The sequence below is a fragment of the Xiphias gladius genome, chromosome 23 (genome assembly GCF_016859285.1).
Source record: "Xiphias gladius isolate SHS-SW01 ecotype Sanya breed wild chromosome 23, ASM1685928v1, whole genome shotgun sequence".
NCBI lineage: Eukaryota > Metazoa > Chordata > Actinopteri > Istiophoriformes > Xiphiidae > Xiphias > Xiphias gladius.
The window spans coordinates 8,758,501-8,775,184 of record NC_053422.1 but is presented as its reverse complement, the minus strand read 5'-3'; the positions used below and the strand labels follow the sequence as shown (position 1 = coordinate 8,775,184).

Genomic DNA, 16,684 nt, shown 5'->3' with positions numbered 1-16,684 from the left:
TTATTATAATGGATCCAATGCTAATTCTGTGTGTGTGTGTGTGTGTGTGTGTGTGTGTGTGTGTGTGTGTGTGTGTGTGTGTGTGTGTGTGTGTGTGTGTGCCTGTGTGCGTGTCCAAGAGATTTCATCAGATATGCTTTGGCGCCTGTGGCTTGATCAAAATGCATGTGTGTGTGTCTGACCCTCCCAGAATGTGTGTCTGTAGGCATAAGAAAGCATTTGTGTATAAAGTGCATATTTTGTTTGTGCAAACAAAACTGGTGTGTCTGCATATGCATGTCCATTGGTGTGTGTGTGTGTGTGTGTGTGTGTGTGTGTGTGTGTGTGTATCTAATATATATGCTGGGGAGGTATAGCGGTATTGGTACTCAAGGAACAATCAACCAGCTGTCCTTTGTACAAACAAACAGGGCACACCGTTCAATACGGATATCAAACATGTCCCACTGTGGGGTAATGTGTGTGTGTTTAAATATGTGGGTAAGACACAGAAAGAAAGAGAAGGAGAGAAAAGAGAAGAGGAGGCTCAAAGCGTATGAGTCTGGCTGCAATCTAAAACAGATTACCACTGCAAAACTCAGGGTGTGCCACAGTCTGGGCAAGGTCTAGTTCACCACGGTGAATCAAACAGCTGCCCGGTAGGCCTACATGGCCACATGGAGTGTCTAAAGATCACAGTGAAACTATGTGTGTTGCAGTGGTTGAAGAAGTATCCAGATCCTTTACTTAAGTAAGAGTAGCAATACCACAGTGCAAAAATACTCCATTACAAGTGAAAGTCCCGCATTCAAAATTGTACTGAAGTAAAAGTAAAAAAGTATTTGCAAAAAAATTTACTTAAAATATCAAAAGTAAAAGTAACTCTCCAGGCATAAACGACAATGAGTGCAAAGTGTCTATCATTTTTGTCAAAGCACATAATCTGGATGATGTACTGCATGATAAAAATATTAAGAAATATGCGCATTGAAATCTAATATAAATGACGTGGAAAATGTGCATTGTATTAGCAAATCAACTGACACAACACTGGACAGGTGAATTGAACATGTATAACATTTAAGGAAAGTTAAGTTTAAGATGGTCTTACATCTCCACAATGCCCTCAGGGAGGTTGGCTGGTATTTCAGTGAGGCCTTTGCGACGACAGTCCACTATGTTGTTGTTACAGCTGCAGCTGGGTGGACACACGGCCACCTGTGGAACACAAGTCCTCGACTCTGTCTGGGCTGGACCTACAGATAGTGATACAGTATCAGATTCTGGAAATATTGAACAGATCCTGGCTTTTGGTCCACAGAGAAACTTCCTTTCTTACGTGTAGATACATTCCCACTTGTACAAACTCATTGCATTTTTCGCATTGGTCTCAGCTTCAGTTGGGAGTTATAATGTCCCATGATTGGTCCTCATGCTGCAGAACTTTTTGCAACCTGCCAGGAATAAAAATCTTTCGGGGGAACAGGAAGAAATTACAATATTAACTGTCACAAAATATTGTTAGATAAGAGCAGTAGGACAGGTAAGGAAAGAGGGTGGTAGTACAGAAACATTTGGAGAGCAACATGAAATTCAGACAGAGGAAAGAAGGGAGAGAGGAAATCAGATGAAAGGAGGAAGGGAAGGGGTTGAATTGTGAAAAAGAGGAAAAGAATGGAAAAGAGAGAGAGAGTGAGGTCCGATATGGAGCATGTCGGCAGAAAAGACGGGGCTAAAGGCAAATAAAGAGGGAGCAGCCTGACAGTCTATTAGCACAGAGAGCTGAATCAGAGGCCCATAAACATTGCCTATACTATCTGCGGCTGATAACACCGCTGCTCTTATACTGGCCTTTTTAGCTGATTATGCGCTCTACACGGTGTAATTCTCTCAGTGTTATAAACTCAATGCTGAGCTGTCTGGAGATGATAACAATACGGCTTGTAATAATGGCCTTTAGGTTTATTACATTGTCTGTCCTATATACCTCAACGTCAAAGAGTCAGCTTTCAGCAGCACTAAACTCAACCCCGAACATCTAATTGACTCTCTCTGAAGCATGTATTATACACGTCAGTGTAGCTGCAGAGTTCAAGGTCAATTTTTGGGTCAGTTTTGGTCGCTAGATTTCACTCTCATTACAGTTCATGTACCGATATGATGAGGCTGCAATGAAGCCACAACTGGCAGTTTTTCCCCAAAACCAGTGGACAATGTTGAGCGAAACTAAAAGTTTGACAAATAGCCTTTTTAAATAACCACTTCCAATCATGAAAGAGTAATATCATAACTTTGATAATTAGAATACTGCATGTCACAGAAAGTACTAAATGTTCCTCAGGTTGTCCTTCAGCCAAGTGGAAGCTCTGTAATATTTGAACACAATTGTATGTGTGTAGATGTTAACTCACCATTGCAGACAAAATCCTTCTTCTGCACATCTGGGACATTGAGGCCCCTCATGTGGGCGGGGGCCATGCACTGGGTGAAGGGAGCCAAGCCACGTCTGGCTCGGAGCCAATCAGAGAGCCAGGACAGGTGACAGTCACAGTGGAGGTTGTTGGAGTGCAGACGGCTGAGAGAGAGAGAGGAAGAGCTTAGTTATTTTTTAGGAAATTCTGTTTAATTAAAGATGCGAAAGTTGAAGTGCAAGATAAGACCCAAAACGAGAAAAAAAGAAAACAATAAACCTTTAATTACGAAATGCATGCATGCAAAAAGTCTGCCAAGTTAAATTGAGCACAGCAGCTCGGAAAGAGCAAATGTGTTTGAGTTTGCATTAAATTAGGTTCCAATTTTGACACAGCTTACATCCTTGGCCAGAATCATGAGGTCATTGCTTAGGTGAAACACACACACAAACAGGCACTCGCACACAACACACAAAGCAATATCCTCAGCTCTCATTTCCCCGAGGTCTGTGACAATATGACTCCCTCTAGAGAGAGGACATACACAGCTAAATCACAATCAATTCAGAAAGACAGAAGCAGAGACAGAGAAGGGGGACACAGACAGAAGAGGGAAGGAAGACGATAACTCTGGAAAAAGACACCAAAAAGAGGGAAAGAAAGATTCAGACATGAAGAGAGTGGACACAAAGGCTGAAAGCCAGAAAGAGAAAACGAATATAAAGAGGGAAATAGAATCAAAAATCAGCAAGAGAGGAAAAAATGGAGCAAATAAATGAATTAGGGAGGAGGCAGGAATCTCATAGAGACAAATCTGAAAACCTGAAACCATGAACGCAAATTTATCTGCATAGCTAGATACCATTACAGGTAAGTGAGAAAATATGTTTATCCTTAAACTAAGCGAACCGACCCTTCAATGTACTGTGCAACATCTTACTGATTTTTGCACATACTTTTTGGCCCAATCCCCCTTTGGTCCTATCACTTGGCCATACCCCCCCATTTTGCAGGCTGCCGCGTAGGGTAGAGTGTCCCGTTTCTTTTGGGGATTGAGGGGTAGTGGTCATCTAGCCAAACGCTCCCCCAAACGGAGCGTTTTCAGATGCAGACTCCAAAGGGAGTGGTAGAGGAAAAATTCCCAGAATGCTTTGCGAAATGAGTAAGAAGGGGTGTCCCATTTCCTAGCCAAAGATCTCAACACCTACCCCTTTGCGGCTCTGTTCTGAGTTGAGGGCAGTCCAAAAGCAGGGGCAAAGCCAAGGGAGGGAATTGGAATGGGGCCTTTATTGTAAACTAAATGATTCTACTACTGAAGAGTCTCATCAGACAACATCACTGAATCACATCTTTACGCAAGAGGCTGATGGGAAATTGAAATTACATCTTAAATAGATTAAATTATAATTCAAGTTACATTTTCTCAATAATAGCCATTAATTAAAATCTACTGCTCAGTATAGGACCGATCGGGGGATGTTTCACAGAGCTGAGACGCTCTATGAGACTGGCTGGATTTGACACCTTGAGAGAGAGAGAGAGAGAAGAGGAGGAGGAAGTGGAGGGTGGATGAACGGCAGAATGTCTTGTCAGCGTATTATATGCCAGCCGGGATATCTAGCCTTTCAGAAGACAGGCCTCCCTTTGTAATAAAGCAGAGGACAAATCCTGTTATGGAACAGAGATGGGCTCATTGATGCTAGCAGCGGGGGCAGTGGGTTTTAATACCACTCTCCCATTATAAATCCAGTTTATAGTCAAACCCCCGCCTGGAGATGGCCACGTCCCGGCCCGCCCCCGGCTCAGCCTTAATTACTGACAAGTAGGATTAAAACACAGGGGAGAATGGAACCGGCAGGGGGTATGGAGTGCTATGCGTGTGTATGTGTGTGTTTGTGTGTGCATTATATTTCTGCTAATGTGTGTGTGTGTCTCTTTGCTTTTTTTTCTTAGTATTTTTCTCCAGAGGGGTTACTGGGCACATCTTTGGTGCAGTGAATTACACAAACACACAAGCAGTGGGAGTTCTAATCTTTTCATTGGTTGAAGTTTCTGAATAAGAGGCACCATGAGCTGATATCATTACTGCTAATAGAATAGAGGGTTACTACAGGAAAAGAGGGGAAACAGAAAGAAGACAATACATAGACAGATGGATGGATAGAGAGAGTGAGAAAAGAAGAATAGAAAATGTAAAAGCCGAATTAAGAAATCACAGATTAAGGTGTCAGGAGAGGTAAGCCATTTCGTTTGAAAGGAAGTTTCTACACACACACAAACGCCTACACACACTTCTCAAACTTCCCTGTTAATCAAATCAGGGACATCTCTAAACATTTGACTGAATGAGTCGTTTTTATAAAAGCAGCAAATTCAATAGTGGGATCTGAGGGTGGCAAAAAAGAACAGACACAAAATTTAATACAAAAGGAGGAGGATGACGAGGCAATGCTGGGGAAGGGACGGAGAGAAAGAGGAGGATGGACTGAGATTTGAACACTGGACATAGGGGATGGAAAAAAGGTGAGGAGGACCAAAATGAAGAGCGGCAAGAAAAAGAGGGGGTAGAGGAGAGTAGGGAACGCGAGGACAGGAGGGAAAAGAAGAAGACAGGTGAAAAAAGGTAGAGGAAGCAACAACATCAGCTGGAGTGTAGCAGAAGGCAGAACACAAAAGCAAGAATGAAAGTGAGTGAAGAGATTTTGGCAAATAATGATGGGAGGAAAGAGACGGGGAATGGCAAAAGAAGATAATTTAGAGACGCAGAAAATGAGGAAGAAAAAGGAGAGATAACACATGAACTGGGAAGCAGAAACACTGAGGAGGAGGCAAAAAAGGAAGATGAAGAACGTGGAAATCAGAGGAGACAGACACTCAGTGTTGAGAGAAAACACAAGACGACAAGGGCTTCTGATTAAAAGATATTGGTAACTCTGCACTTTATCTCCTGGCAACTGTGTAGTGTTCCTGCTGCTGATTTCGAGCTGTATTGGCACTGGAGTTGCAGCAGTACGCAGGAAATATCGAAACGCTGTCATGCGTTTGGCTGTTGACTGTCGGTCAAAAGTTGAACAGCACAAATGGTCATAAAAGATAAATGGGCCTCTGTTATCCTGCTTGTATTCAGTTGTGTTGTGTATACAGAAATCCCCATTTCTGAATGTGAAGCAGAGTTACGTGACCACACAAGTGCCTCTTGAAAAGGGTAATTTGGGGAGGAAATCCCATTCTATGCGTGCTGGTTTTGGCGGAATTCAACCCCAGTGTGGACAGCTGGAATGCAACCAATGATCTGCCTCTCAGACACTCCTACGGGATTATGGGTAGCGTCCCCTTGAGACTTCGCCACGGCCTTGACAACTGTAGGATCCCCTTCAGGTGATTTGGCCCGGTGTTCACGTTGGATCACAACTGTGTATACGTGTGCGCGCGTGTGTGTTTATGTGTGTCTGCGCTCACATCGGTTACATCAGTATTTGAGGTTTCTTCTAATGAAGCAAAGCAGATTGAACTGTTGAGCCTAAACAAGCCTTTCTTGTAGTATTATTGAGGTTACTATTACTCAAGCACGCACATGTGTGTGTGTCTGTGTGTGTGTGTGTGTGTGTGTGTGTGTGTGTTTATATGTAATGGTCACATGATTATTCACAGTCCTGAAACAATGGAAGAGGTGGTCTCTTATTAAGGCATGATTAGATGATCATACACAGACCTTGCTGTCATGCTGTGTGTGTGTGTGTTTGTGCCATGTGTGCATGAAAGTGAACATTACTTATGTGTATGCAGTGTGTGTATGTACTTACTCAGTTTGCATGGAAGTAGGCATGAATTCATCCATTTGCATGTATGTAAGTGTTAATGAGTAACCCAGGAGTGCAAGTTAGTAGTTTTCTCTGTCCATGTGTGTGTGTGTGTGTGTGTTATACTCACAGTGTCCGCAGCTTGGGCATGTGGTTGAAGCTGGACAGGGGGATGAGGGTGATGTTGTTGTTGTTGAGGGTGCTGGACAGAGAAACAGAGAGAGGGAAAACAGGGGGAGAGAAGATTGTTAGAAAAATAACACCCTGGTGCCACTTATTGGTCTGGTGGTTTAAACTCTGACGCAAGTCAAGTTAAATTCTATCCAAAATTCAGGTTCAAGTCCCTATCACCTTTTCCCTAACGTCTCAAAGAGAAAAAAAAAAAAAAAGCCACAGCTTTCGAAGACTGGGAATTTTTGTATTTTTGTTTCATAGTCTTAAATAAGCTATAAAAACTACTGTATAATAAGTTCACATAGACCTTTTGTCTATGGCATTGGTTCCAAACCTATGGGTCAGGAAAAAAAATCACAGGGGTCCTGAAATGATTAATGGGACATCAAACATTCAAAAACGTGTTATGCTACACCAAGTTATGTTTATTTTTTCTGCAATGGTTGCTATTTTCTTGTGAAATTCTGGATCGTTTTATCCCTTCTGGTTTCTAAAACTATTTTAATTAAGCAATCTGAGAAGAGAAAAACACTTATTACACATTAAACCTATGACGAGGAGTCAAAAATAGCCATTGCTTTGTTTTAAAAGGAATGCAAGTGAAAAAGGTTGGGAACTATTGGTTTCCCTATGTTTTAAGATACTAATAAAGTTTTATTTTATAAATCAGTGTCCATTCCCCAACTATTAAACTAAATGAAATGAACTGATGAAAAATGACATTGCAGTAGTTTTGAAAAAACAGCATATAGCGCAAAATCTTTTTTTCCAACGTAATCTAAAGCTCCACGTGATGCCGTTTTCACAGTAGAATATTAACTTTTGTTGTTTACCGTTGTTGGAGTGGACTCCTTTGGATGCAACAAAGAATTTATTTTAGTAATTTAGTTTAACTTAACAGCTTTCAGAATAGCCAGACTGGATCTATGGTGCAGTGGAGAGTACAGTGGCGAAATGTTGTGTGACTGCAGGAAACAATGTGTTTATGTGTTTATTAAGAACAGAAATGATTGTCCTGGAAGGGAGATTGGGCCTTTGTTGCTTTTCCTAACGTCCCTCCTTTTTTACTGTTCGAGTGAAGTTTGGCCTTATGTGAACTGAAGGTGCAAGAACAGAGGGTTTTGTATGATTTAGAGATTGTAAAGCCCACTAGAACAAATTTAGAATTCTGGGTTATATAAACAAAGTGGACCTGACTTGAAGTGAAATTACATAAACATTGCTGATGCTATTTCAAACATCATCAAAACTGCATCACTTTGCATTTGCAAATTCTGACCTTCTTCTCAGGGTGCCCCCAAATGTGCCAAGTCATCAAGTGCAGTTTTAACTCATTATTTATTAATACACACATACATATGAACGCACACACACCCTTGATCTGTGCTTCTTCCATTTCTAACCCATAAGCGGGTCACTGCTGTCTCTGACTATTAGCTCTATCATAAACTATACACCGTCTCATATGTAGCATCGACCTGAAGTGGAATGAAAAACAAGGTTGACGGTCATTACAAATAAAACACACACACACACACACACACACACACACACACACACACACACACACACACACACACACACACACACACACACACACACACACAAAAGCAATACCACTCAGTGTATTGAAGAAACACAACACCTATTGATTCTCTGTGGTTGTCAAGCACAGAAATGGAGACAGAGGAAAAAAAAAAATGTAGAAAAGACCGCTATTCCATCAAAGCAATCCACAGGGGGATCAGATTGCAATGACAGACTAGTGCAAGCTGCTAAAGCCGCATATACAAAACAAAATGTATCAGAACACAAGCAGGTCCCTCGTGACTTACACAGTGCACACGTGCACATACAATTACACTACAGCAAAACACAAGACAGGACAAAGACATACAACTCATATTCCAGTGTAGGTTCATAATAAATATGTGAAGAACAGAGCAAATCCTTGAGTTATTATCTTTTGAGGTATTGTGGGCTATAAAGGGCTGAGTCTCTTTGGTTTTTACTGATTTTCACCATAAAATCCTGGATGTTTAAAAAAAGGAGCAGTTTAGTTTAAACCACCAACCACAGTTTTCCTGATTCAAGAGGACACTGACCACCGTAGTTTATGGTAAACAAGTTCCTCTAGCAAAATTTAGAGATCAAACATTGTTCGCATGCAGTTTTTGTGTTAGAAAACTCTTGTGTTAGTGAAAACCGAGAGATAACACGAATGAACTACGGATCATGTGCTAGTACACGGATAAACTCGGAGCTGCAAATCAATTTTCATCCATATCTTTGCATTGCTGATTTTGTTTGTTAATCAGAATAAACTTACGCATTTCCCAGTTGATTTGGGGAGAAATATAATATACACCAAAAATAATAACCCCTCATTACAACTTGTGCGACTGTTCAAATGGCTTGAATTCAGATTTTTACAGGAAATAGTCAAGATTGAAAATGAGTTCATGAGAAATCAACGTTACATTAGAAATCCAGGGTTTTATTGGTTGCTTGTGTGAGCCAACTTCAACAAGAGCCAGGGCAACTTTGCTTTGTTTTTGCCCAAGTTTCATGGATCATTAATTTCACTGGAGAAAAAATAAGGCTAGTTTACTTTACATATCATCCGAAACCTTGTGTATTCAAAGAGTCATTGTTTCAGGAAGAATAAAGATTGAGCAGTAATTTTTTATGTGTGAAACCCATTCATTTTTCACATTTGACAACGTGTTTTTAATGCTTCCAGACAAGGACAAGGTCCGCGTTCCTCCTTGAATAATGGCCCAAATTCAAGATGAAAGGATCTTTACAGCATCTGCAATGTGTTTGTGCCTAAACATACAGTGTGACCATAGTCATATTTCACCCACAAAAGTCAAGGATGGTTTGCTTTAAATACTGTCGTCACAAGTGTTCAAAACAGGCTCATTACTGGGGCTTTGCCGTGTTTTCACTAACACCCACTCAGCCTTAAAATAGACTGCTTTTGCTTCACTCTGTTGATGTTACTACTTTTCTTTCTCTTTAATTCTCTCTCCTTCCGATTCCCTTTTTACATTCTCCTCCCTGCCAGTATAGCCTCGATGGCCTTGGTAGACGGATAAAGTTTCACACTCACTCTCACATACACACACACACCAGGACTGCTGCTATGGTCCGCCCTGTCAGGGGTGATTCCACCCAGTATATATAATTTAATTGTGGAATAACAATAATTTCCCTCTGCAATTTCTCTGTCAGTTTTTCTCCCACTCACACCGTTCAACCCCCCCCCCCCCCCCTCCACATCTCTCTGCCTTAATAAAGTAGTGACTGAACTGACTTAAGCCAAAATAAACACTAAAAACATAATGTAGAAGTCCACAACTATGTTTCATATCGTGGCTGTCTTTTCCCAGCTTATTTTACACGCCTCTGGCCGTGGCTGCACTCTTGATCGTAGATAGTCTTAGATTTGAAGTGGTCATAAAAAAAAAAAATGTGCATTTTGGCAAGGACAGAAAGTGTTGTAGCAGGAACTCCATTTAATATTGCTAAAATATGGAGGATCCAGTTAGTAAAAGTCAACTCACCTTACCAAGTGTCATAATTAGCCTTCAATTTGTGCAATTACTGACTAAACTTTAACCAACTTTAACACTACCTGAAGTGCGCTGAGCATTTGTCCCCAAAAAAGCATATTGATGGAATGAAACGTCTCACGTTAAAATTCTAGGTGTATTATAAAACTGACGGAAGAGCTTGACCAAGAGCTTGGCACTGACTGACATATGCTGCAGGGGAAATGGTCCGATTACAGTACACCTGTGAATTTCTACATTTCATTCAAGTGTTAAATATCCGATTGGTCCGGATGGGGACTTTCCACTGGTTCTGCACTCCACCTTATGTCAGTCTAAACTTCAGAATCCTGCAGCCCTGACCGATCCCAACACACCATACTGTACTTTGACCACAAAATCACACAGCGCAAACCAGAACATTGGCTTCGTAGTCATGGTACCATTTACAAATGCTTCACAACTGATGTTATACGGTTAGGAAAATACTTTGTGTACTGTGTATTAGCATCCTGTGTTGCAGCTGTTTCCTAAGTGACGTTATGCTTGGAGTTAGAGAGATTTGTTCTTTTAGCTGGCCTTTCACTGCTCTGCTCGAGAACTGATGTTATAGTTAAGGCTGCTTCATATCCTGACAGGGTGTGGAGTCACACAGTTAAGTTAAATATGCTGGTCAGAGACACACAGATGTCTACATACACATTACTGGATGCAATCCAGTTTCTTTCCTCCCAGGTAGCTCTAAAGAAATCAGGCCTTCTATGCCTTTAATCTTGTTAAAAGTAGTGATTTTTGTATCAACAAAATTTCATACAGATTAGCCTGTCTGGGGGGAAAAAAAAAAAATCACATTTTGTTTTTGCAATTACAGTAAAAGAGAGCTCAAGGATGGTCCATCAGTGTTTGCGACACATGTTTCTATTACAAAATGCCTATTCAGCTCTATTATTCTTTTTAATTTGAGATAGGCTGCAGTAACTGCTGCAGTGGTATTGAAGGACAGATCCATGCTCCCTGAATGTGTTTGTGTGTATATATAAATGCCTGTATATGTGTGTGCTACTATTAAGTATTTATTCGTGAGTCAGCATGTACAAAACATGCTTGCGTGTGTCTGCATGCAATGCAGTAGTGTTTCTGTTGCAGTAAAAAGGGCCTCTGCAGTCAGTGATGGAGGAGACTCTTTAGAGGCAACCCACCAGGGAGATGTTATCGTTTGTGTCTGTGCATGCTTGTGTGTGTGTGTGTGTGTGTGTGTGTGTGTGTGTGTGTGTGTGTGTCTGTGAGAGTGATGTTATCATGTGTCTTTGCTACAGCCTACACACTGAGGTCAAAGCCTTACTCGTCAATCTTTCCTCCCTCACACACACGCATGCACGCACACACACACGCCAAGCGCGCGCACACACACACACACACACACACACACACACACACACACACACACACACACACACACACACACACACTTACTTAACTATAACTGACTATTTGCAGAGGTCCAACAATCTGCTCTACTTTTAAGATCCTGGGTATTAAGTCAGGCATGAAAAAAACCTTAAATAATAAATAAATACTCCAAAACAGCTTTTGACTATGATGTTACCTATAAGTATTTGACAGCATTACTATATTTAAGCCTGGGGAGAAAAACAAAGAACAGGTGACTTACACACAGAAAATAAATCCAGGGAGATATTGTTATTGTCTGCAGAAACCAGAAATCACCATTCAGCTAAAGCAAAGTTTTTGTGAGTTTATTAAGAGGAAGAACAAGAGAGAACTAGTGTCCACCTTTCTTCGATTTGTGAAAGACAGGCAAATTGTGATTAGATGAAAGCTGTGAATTAAGTTTAGAAAGTTGCATCTGCAGAACTTAATGTAATTTTGATGTGACTAAAGCCCAAAGCAAATACCCAATTCCATGTGCTTTTCCCTGTTCACACACTTGCTACATGCAAGCAAAAAAAGTCTTTTAGCAGGTGTCGCTAATGTAAAAAACACTGACCGTCCTCAGTATCATTGTACAAGGTTAATATCTAACGGGTGATGATTTTATAAAAGCAATATTCTACATGGTTACCATTGCCCTGCGACCTCAAGATCGTAACTTTATTTTTACCCCAAAGCTTTTCTGACTGTTGTGTGTTTTCTGTCATACTGAAAATAAAACTACACAGGGTGGCTTTGTGGTTTAAGAGGCTAACTTTTAAGCCACAGTTTTCATTAAAATGTCCGTTACCAGCTGTTCTTCCTCCAGAAGTCCACTGCAGTAAGATAAATGTAAATATAAGCTTCTGCTGATTTAGGAAACATTTAAAACATGAAGATATTTTATATTTGAATCTTCAAAAAGGACAGGTATCTCTACGTGTGCATATGCATTTATGTTTGTCTGGTTGTTGTTGAGTTCTGTTCAGTTTTAAATTATATCTATTTGTGTGCAGCTCCACAAAGTTTGAGCTGCCATTTTGTGTGTCTAAGTGTGTGTGTGTGTGTGTGTGTGTGTGTGTGTGTGTGTGTGTGTGTGTGTAATAAAACTAATTTTCTATTAGTCTCTATCATGTTCAATCAGCCTTATCAGACCGATTAATACACTGACAGAATATCTGAATTACTACAGCCACTAAAACACTACACAACAACTTGTGTAACTTTATGACTGTGATTACAACCAGTATTGACTTCACATTCTATACAATTATTCTCTCTCGTGATCACTAACATTGGTTATGGTCTGTGAAAAAAGGAACAGAGTGAAAGGAGAGTATTGATGACTGAATCACTAACACAACGTAAAACAAATCATAAAATGTACCTTTATGTAATAGTATCGAATGGTCATTTTGGTGTTTACTACTTTTTTGTACATAAAATTTATGATTATACTCACACTGCAAAAGGTTTGTGCGCCAGTGTATCGGACTGACCTTCAAAGTTACTGGTATGCCTTTTCAGTAGAAATCTAAATATCTTTCTCAGTGTATAAATGACTCTTCTCTAGTGTGTGCATTTAAAAAAAATAATAATTTAAACACTGAAAACTTGCTGAAAACAAAAATGGTGAGCATTCATTATTCAATTTTTCTGCAGTCATCTTGGTGTATTAGAATATTTTCCTAGCACTGATGTCTCTTTGAGATGAAACTCCGGGGTAAAAACCCTCTGGTGTGCTGGCACCTACTCTGAAATCTCAAATCAATACTCCATTGCGGGAATGAAACCACAAACTGAAAGCACAACAAAGCAATTTTAAGAGCCTACTTACAACTGCGTTGTTGCTACGATTTATCAAACTGACTCTAACAATTACAAACATTATACAGCAGTCTTTGACGTGACAAAACAAAGATTCCAGAAACACAAATTGTTATCTGCCATTAGTGTCACTGTGACAATTTGTCTCAGTTTAACCTAGGAGCTGCTCTGCGAGCAAACTGTTTGCATCCGTTTCTCTAACATATAAGTCAGTGCAAGGAGGGTAGATTTGCCGAGTGTTTTCATTGGTCTCAGTGGCTCATCTTCGGCGACTCGCGATCCGGAATGCCAGGTGAATGCAATTAACAACCTAATTGGTTAGAAAACTGGCGGCTGGCCAGATAATTGAGATTACGGCCCAGTCGCATCAGCATTAAAAATACTTCTTAATTAATTATAATTGACCGAATAACTCATTTTGCAACAAAATCAGTTTATTTCGATGGAAAGACCACTATCGGTGGATTTACCTGCAAGGGCCAGAAACAGCTATGTGAATGTTTTGCGTCAAGCTCAACCTGACACGCAAATTTGAGCTGATGACCAACAGAGCACCGTCTTGACAGTGCTGACCTTTGCACCATCCGCTTTTATCATGGTCCTCCAATCTAAACTACCATATCATTTGTTTGCCCCTACCCTCTTATACACCCTGTAGGACTGTGTCCTGAATTAGCACCCTACCAGCAGCAGCAGACACATATAAACTGCTAAAAATCACTTTTGAAAAATAGATATAAATAACTAATCCATTTATGATGTGAAAGTGCTATAGTAAAGGTTTTGGTTAGGTTTGGGCACAAAAACAACTTGCTTAAGTTTAGGGGAACGACTGTGGTTTGGGTCAAAATAAAGTCTTTGTTAAGGCCAGGGGACCTTCAACGCCATGGTTATAATAATAAACACATGGTTAAGGTTATAGAACGGTCACGGCTGAAAGAAACAACGTTGACTTTCGGTTTGAAATGGGAAACAAACCTTGGCCTCTCATAATGGAGTCCAACATTTTTATGATACCATCCATCTACCCCGACCTCCTCCTGACATGGACTTTGTCTTCATATAGCAACTAGACCTGACATCCTCCTTTGCTCCTATCATAATTACTACAGCCACGAGAGGGCTTAGTAACTTGTTTGAGTATAAATTAATCGAAATACATGTATGCAAATACATTGTTTGAATAAAGTGTGTGAACTCAAAGTGCCTCTAGCATGATTTTTTTTCTCTTTATTGAATGAGGTGATGTAAAATCCTGACACCAAAATGCCAATGGAGCTATTGCGATTGACTAGGGGTTTCACCTTACTGGATAACTAGCAAATTAATTGTTAGCTCACTACAATAGCTCACCAACTAGCCCTGTAGGTGGCCCTGCAAGTATGTACAGGTGATCTTCACTGTGCCCCTTTCTGGTTTGACTGGGCCTTGAAAGATCACTCACATAGTTACATCAAAATTTTAATTGCAGGTACCCATTGTTGCTGGTAGCTTGCAGAAAAAATAAAAAGAACACATTTTCTTTCTCAACTGGAGTGTGCACAAGAGCTTCTCTATTTTTCCTTTCATCATAGCAAAGGCAGAGATACTTGGCTAAATTTTTCCACCAAAAGCTGCCTCAGTAGACCATTACAGTGCAATGTATCAAAAAGACATTTTATGCTTTAAAGTTGAACAAGTAACTTGTTCTTTAAAAAACTCTCCTTCTAATTCTCTGCCTTCATAACAATGTAAAATCAACTCGTGAACAGCTGCAAAATGAGTTCATAGCCCTTCTCTGGGGGTTGTGGTGTGAAATTGCTAACTTATGTAGGATTGGATAGGGGGAAAAAAAGGTGAAAAATGATAGAAATATAACATTCACTTAAATGTGAATTTAGTGCTTTTACTTTGTACTGGTTGCATACTGTTAAAAATGTGAATCACCTCCAGCTAATCTCCTGCATTCAATACATCATGTGTAAAACCGATTGGAACGCCATTCAAGATCAATGCCTAAGATAAAATGCAAAGGAAAGGTTATGTTGTTAATAATGATTTAAAGTTAAATCAATTCCTAACATGCCTGTTTCTAAATTGAATCCTTTCAGGACTCAAATTGGAATTCCATTGCTGTGACTGAAAAAATATTGATTGGAAAGATTTAATGCAAAATGTTGCATTTGGCAGAAAATAAAATGGGGTGGACAGCAAATGGGGCGAGGAGGTTAAAGCAGGTATAAATTGTATCAGAGAGAAATGCTTATTGTCATTCAAAGCATGTATTAATGTACACTGGGAAGCCAGTGTAAACACTGATTTTGCAGGAGTGTGGGTGTAAACAGGTTTAAATTCATCAAAGGACTGGGATGATCCTTGAGTTTAAATTCTATTCTTAGTCTATTTTACATAAGCTCTAACGTGCAGCTGGAGCTGATTAAGCTGCAAAAGCATGTATATTGCGTGCAATATTTTGTTACTCACTCAAAAGAACAAAATGTAATTGTGAAATGGCACAAACTGAAACCTCAGGAACCTCAGGGTATTTCTTCTCCAAGCATCTGGTTATAATTCTTATAAGGCTGTGGTAATCTTAATCACTTACCAAAACTACTTGTCAGTTAAATAAGTGGCGTAAAAACTATAGACTGCAGAAAAAATGTTAACATGTTGTCTGTGATGTCAGTTTTCCGAAGGGATGTTTGGCAAGTTGCACTTGGGTTTTGTCATTGCTGCAGTCTTGGCAATTACTGAGGCCAGACCGCTTGGGCAAAGGTGGACTTGACATGGGAGGAGCTTCCTCACTGTAGCTACCATAGTGCCATAGCAGATATACCTCAATCAAGCAAACGCGCTACTCTCAGTATTGTCTGAATCAAACCGTAATTTAAAGAGTTGATTTTGCTTTACTGCTGAGAGTCAGATGAGGAGATTGATACCACTCCCATGGCTGTATGGTAAATATGAAGCTGGAGCTTAGCTTAGCACGAACATTGGAAACAGTGGGATACCACTAATTCGTGGCCAGGTGCAGTAAGTTCCTGGAGTCTTTTCATCACTGTGAGGTTGTCAGGTACCCAGCTGATACTGCAGGAGGTTATTGTGCCTGGCCCAGAAATAATCTGGCCACCCTAACACCACAACACGTCACTTTTAGACTTGAGGTTTTATGTGGATTAAACAAACAAGATACGTGTTACTTATCTTAAAGCTGAGCTTTAGAGATGCTAGATTTTGTTATCTTCGGACAGGGCTAGCTATTTTTAGTCGTTGTGCTAAACTAAGCTAACCGGATGCAAGAGGGATACCAATCTCCTCATTTAACTCCCTGCAAGAAAGTGGATATATTTATTTCCCAAAACCTCAGACTATTCATTTAAGAGCCAAAACTCCTGTGTAAAACTGGGATAACTTTTTTTTATTTTAAAAGAATTCGTTTCAGCTTCTCATTCACTTCACAGTGGGTGTTTTCTTGGACTCACAATCAACAGGCAATAAGAAGAAATACATCTTAACGCACGAACTA

The 16,684-nt window shown here is 40.2% G+C and overlaps 1 protein-coding gene across 1 annotated transcript in view; it reads right to left on the bottom strand.

Annotated features, from left to right (window-relative positions):
• The window catches only part of slit3 (slit homolog 3 (Drosophila)), a 248,394-nt gene that overhangs the window by 67,663 nt on the left and 164,047 nt on the right, over positions 1-16,684 (bottom strand). The window contains exons 7-9 of the mRNA XM_040120062.1: positions 6,321-6,392; positions 2,391-2,554; positions 1,091-1,235 (exon numbers count right to left, since the gene is read on the bottom strand). Coding sequence (XP_039975996.1) covers positions 1,091-1,235; positions 2,391-2,554; positions 6,321-6,392 — 381 coding nt within the window. The remainder of the gene's footprint in view (positions 1-1,090; positions 1,236-2,390; positions 2,555-6,320; positions 6,393-16,684) is intronic.